This window comes from Periophthalmus magnuspinnatus, chromosome 22 (assembly GCF_009829125.3).
Source record: "Periophthalmus magnuspinnatus isolate fPerMag1 chromosome 22, fPerMag1.2.pri, whole genome shotgun sequence".
Lineage (NCBI taxonomy): Eukaryota > Metazoa > Chordata > Actinopteri > Gobiiformes > Gobiidae > Periophthalmus > Periophthalmus magnuspinnatus.
Genome location: NC_047147.1, coordinates 23,399,533 through 23,404,757, shown reverse-complemented (window position 1 = coordinate 23,404,757; position 5,225 = coordinate 23,399,533). Strand labels below are relative to the sequence as shown.

The 5,225-nt window shown below is 50.5% G+C and overlaps 1 protein-coding gene across 1 annotated transcript; it reads right to left on the bottom strand.

Moving 5' to 3' along the window:
* Positions 1 to 211: 211 nt before the first annotated feature.
* Positions 212 to 4,919, bottom strand: cfl2 (cofilin 2 (muscle)). Its single transcript, XM_033987901.2, has 4 exons — positions 4,885 to 4,919; positions 2,163 to 2,470; positions 715 to 791; positions 212 to 460 (listed from the first exon to the last, which is right to left on the bottom strand). Exons 1-4 carry the CDS (start codon positions 4,885 to 4,887, stop codon positions 348 to 350), a joined length of 501 nt encoding a protein of 166 aa, XP_033843792.1. The 5' UTR covers positions 4,888 to 4,919; the 3' UTR covers positions 212 to 347.
* Positions 4,920 to 5,225: the final 306 nt, after the last annotated feature.

Below are 5,225 nucleotides of genomic sequence, written 5' to 3'. Positions count from 1 at the left end.
CCAGGAACAAACTTTAGTGTGAAATAAAGATGGAGCTGGTTTAGGATCTTTAGAGTGAAATATGTAAAAGAGACGAGCAGAGGAGGTGGAGCAGGCATGTGGAGGAGACACGGGTAGACCCTGTAGGGGGCGTGGCTTAGTGTGTGACATGTGCGGCACTCGGCGGTGCTCAGTGGAGCCTCTGTAGTTCTTGTAGTTTTGTTTGTAGTTCTTGTAGTTCTTGAAGTTAGCTGTAAACGCTTTAAACCGATCCTTCATTGGACAAAGAGCCTAAAGATCCTCCTTCAGACAGCGGTGGGTGGGGCGTGGGAGCAGGATGGCACGTGATTGGCTGCAGCAGGCGCCCGTCACAGAGCCTTGCCCTCTAGGGACACGACCACGGGACCGCCTAGTTTCTCTGCCAGGTTCGAACGATCCTGGATGTCATCAAGGCCGTTCACCTGCCACTCGTGTTTGATACCTGCAGGAAGAAAAGGGTTAAAGGGTTAGACCAGGACCGGACCAGGACCACAGTCTGTGTACAGAAGTGGACTATGTGACATCATCACTGCAGTTATAGCGGCTAATCTGGGGCACAGTTCCATATTTGGAATTCTGACCACAATTTGCCTGTGATCAATGTTCATGTCTTGATTTATGGACAAAATAGTGAACCAACATTTTAAGGTTAGAATGCCAGAGATCAGAGGGCAGCTGGAGTCAGCTAGGGGTTACCTGTAAACTTCTTTTTGATGGCGTCTTTGGAGCTGGCGTAGATCATCTTACTCTTCAGAGGAGCGCCCTCTGGAGCCCTGGGGCACACAAGAGAAGGTTAAAGAGGAGGAGAGAGGAGGAGAAGGAGAGAGAGAGGACAGGTGCAGAGAGGAGGGAGGAGAGCAAGAATGGAGAGGGGTGGAGAGGAGGAAAGAGGAGAGAGGACGGAGGGGGGAGAGGGAGAAAAAGAGGAGGAAAGAGGAGAGAGAGGGGAGGAGAGAGGAGGGGGGGAGAGGAGAGCGAGATGAGAGGAGGATATAGAATAAAGGTGAGAGAGGGGAGGGGAGGAGAGAGGAAGAGAGGGGAGGAGAAATGGAGAAAGGATTTAGAGGAGAGAATAAAAGAAAGAGAGAGGGAGAAAAGAGGAAAGAAGTTAGGAGAGGAGAGACAGAGAGACAGAGAAAACCCTCACCCACACTTGCATGTGCTCTAATAGTACTACTAGTAGTAATAGTAGTGTGAGTAGTAGTAATCCTCGCAGTCACATTGACCAGACAAAGACCAGCCCCACCTCTCACACATCTTGTACATGGTGTCGTACAGGCAACAGCAGTAGTAGATCTAGCAGTAGTAGTTGTAGTAGCGGCAGTAGTAGCACTAGTAGTACTACTACCACTACTGCTCTCATCCTATGCTACTCCTCCTTTCTCTCTCTCCTCCTCAGCAGTAGCAGTAGCACTACTACTACTACTACCACTACACTCTCTTCTCCACCCCTGCCTATACAATAGTGCGACTAATTTATAGATTATTACTGGCTAAGGGCCACCAGGGGGGACTCTAACAGTAAATTCAAAAGATAAACAGACTTGGGTAAAGATTATGCGCTGATTTTGAACTGTCATTTTCCCCATCTTGCACACACCCTCATCATCGAACACACAAAGAAATGCAAATGATGCAGCTTTTAAGTTAAAGGCTTGGCATTAATGAATCAATGGTGCGACGTTGGAGGTGGCAGTGGGAAGAACTTTGTCAATGACAAAAGTGTTTTTTTCTAAACACGCAGGTATGTTCATCCTGTGTTGATGGCATCTTGGTACCGTACTGCCGATTTTCAGGCACAGTTTGAAAAAAAGTGTGTCTTAAATAAAAAAAAACTCTGTACCGTCTTTCTGTGTAAATATCTCATGTTACAATATGAAAACCTGTGTCTTATATTCAAGTGCGGCCTATATTCAGGTGCGTTCAATAGTCCGAAATTTAAGGGTAATAGTAGAAGTATCAGCAGCAGCAGGAGCAGCAGCAGGAGCAGCAGCAGGAGCAGCAGCAGGAGTAGCAGCAGGAGTAGCAGCAGGAGTAGCAGCAGCAGTAGCAGCAGCAGCAGTAGTAGTAGCAGCAGCAGTAGTAGTAGTAGTAGTAGCAGTAGCAGTAGTGGTAGTAATAGTTGTAGCAGCAGCAGCACTCACCAGAACACAAAGACCAGGTCCTCCTTCTTGCTCTCGCGTGTCTCATACGTGGCGTCGTACAGGCAGTAGCGGCAGTCTTTGGGCGGGAGCATCTGGACGAAGCAGGCGTAGGGGTCCTGGACTGTGTCCCCAATGTCGCCCACGAGGATCTGTTTGCCCTCCTCCACGATGATCTTCCTGCTGTCCTCCGACAGACAGAACAGCACCGCCTTCTTCCTTTTCTTCACATCCTCCTGAGACGAGGACTTGCGCACCTTCATCTCATTGAACACTTTGATGACCTCATCGTTCACGGTCACGCCTGAAGCCTGAGGGGGAGACAGGGTCAGTCTACACGCATGTTACATGTCACCCATCCTTCAGCGTCTCTGGGTTAAACCTGATTTGACCCATTCTTCATTGTGGGTTAAATGTGTCAGGTGAAGTGGGGACCATCTCCAGACATTGAGCTCGTCTTGGTCAGAACGACCTTGGACAACACCTGTGTCTGATGTCTGGCCTAGTCTTGGTTCAGTCCTGGTTTTAGTCCTGGTTTAGTCTAACCCCAGAGCGCCCCCTGCAGCTGGTCTCTGAAATATGACCTGCAGCTTAGCTCAGCTCACTCCTGATTGGCCAGCTCCAGTGAGAGCCCGTCTGCAATTGGTTGGCTTGTGTACACTGAGCTGTGATTGGATAGTAGCTCTCATGAGTCAGCAGGTTTTTTATAGACCGTGACTAGGCTGGACTCAGTCACAGGGGAAGAGGAGGTGTCTTGCCCATGGACACAGTGGCAGTATTAATCACAATCAAATGGACCAGGACCAGCGTGGGTCTAGAGCAAATCCTGTCTCGGCTCAGTCAAACTGAAATTGAAGTCACGTGATCACGGCTGAGGTTCTGTGACTGGCGCTTTGTAAATGACATCACACAGTCGCCACTCCGTCCAATAAAACACCAGAGGTCAAAATGCAGAGATAGAGCTGGGCGTGTCTGATCTGCTTCAGATACTCTTGGCCAATCAGAGCTCACAAAACTCTGAGTGAATCATCAAGGAAATCTTACATCAAGGAGATAAGGAACTACACTCAGAAACATGTGTGAGGGTTTGGGTTCAAATCCACACCTGAGCAAGACACTTCCCAGCATGCCAGTCACAGAAATGTACCTGTGACAGGGAGGGCATCTTGTATAAAACAGTCAAATCACAGAATACAAGCCCTGAAAAGATCAAGAATACTTTCCCCTCTGCAGTCTGTGGTCTTAATCTGGATCCCTGTTAGCTTCCAGAATCAGAAGATTTTTATTGCCAGCGTTTGTGAACACAGTTCACAAACTAGGAACTTACTTCGGTGATAAAGTGCAACATAAAACAAAGTCCTAGTCTTCCTGGGGTCCACATGATGAAAGGTTCCTCTGTCCCTTCTGTCCTCTCTGTCTCCCTCTGTCCTCTCTGTCTCCCTCTGTCCTCTCTGTCTCCCTCTGTCCTCTCTGTTTGTATTTAAACTTTCCATATGGAGTTACAGATTGTGTAGTGATCCCAGAACGGTTCAGATCAGGTAACTGCAGACTGAGCTTAACATAACTCAGTCACCCATAATAACCCACGGGCCGAACCCACGGACCGAACCCGGTCCCGGGGCTGCTCCCTAAGGGAACTTCTCTGTGGGGCTCCATCTGCCGCGGCCCGTCAGCGCATGTCGGCCCCGGGTTTGAATGAACAAAAGTTACACCGAGTTTAAACCGAAGACAACTTCACTGCTGTGATTACTAATGTACTTTACTTAACTGTTTGTTTTACATACAGTCAAAATCACACCGTCTCCGGGCTTTTCGCAGGTCTCCGGAGGCAGCGGTCAGCCCTCAGACCTTTGGCCGGGAGGGGCTGCTATGTCTCGGCTCAGAGCGGCTCCTGACCGGCCTCTGGACCTCCAGCTCCGGCCGCAAGATGGCTGCCGCGGGCCCAGGCCTCCGGGGGAGTCCTGTCCAGAGGCGGCCTGAGGCGGACAGAGGCCGGAGCAGATGCAACATACTCAAACACATCCAGGAGTCACTAAACTTTGCCCGCGGGGTGAGAAAGAAAATATAAAATAAAATAAAGAGAAGCCCGGTTTGGAGCGGCACGGAGTGGCGCGGAGCGTGAGCTAACGTCAATCAGAGCGTGATGCTACAGCTAACAGCTAACCCCCGGTCCGTTATTCAGATCAAACTACACCAAATACTCTTCGCCGCATTAAGCCCGCTAGTTTATTCCCATGAGGGCATGTGGTTTCACACGGTCCCGGTGTACCAGGGCGGATACTTTCATAATGTTTTATTCCTCTGTTGTTCGTGACGGAGCGCAGACGGAGCGCAGACGGAGCGCAGACGGAGCGGATCCGAAGCGCTCCTGCATTCCATTTGTCCACACATTTCCGCCGCGGCCGCTTCACCGGATTCACTCTGAAAACTGCGCCGTTCATTAATTTTCCGACACAAAAACTGTCAAATGTCAAACTCCAGCGGCTCAAAAGTGTTTGAGGCGAAAACGAGCGGTTTAACCGGGGAAAGCGCCGGGGCTAGCCATGATTAGCCTTTAGCTTGGTCCAGGCTGTCATAGCGAATAACGGTCCACAGCAGCAGCAGTGCCGGGCTTAGAGCGGCTTCTCACGGGGACTCACGGGAGCTGGCGCCGCGGGCTGAGGCTCCAAACACGGCTATACTCAGCCAGGGAGAGGGAAGGGGGGTCAAGGCCGGGCACACTCACCATGTTTCCCTTGGTTCTTGGCCGTAGATCGGTTGGTTCTCGGTGAAAGGGAGCTCTGAGCGGCGGGGAGTGACTGAGGCCGATACCGGAGACAGAGGCGGGACCTGGGGCCGAGGGGCGGGCACAGGCCTGAGTGACAGCTGCGGGGACAGACTGGGACAGACCAGGACAGGCGGACCCGGGACAAAGGGGGCTGGAGTGTGGAGGCACTTAATACTACTGAAAAAGGAATAAACCAGGATATAAACCAGGACTAGAGCAAGACTGAACCATGACTGAAAAAGGACTTAACCTGGTCTAAACTACCAAGTTTTTAATAATCATAGGACATGTGATTCTTT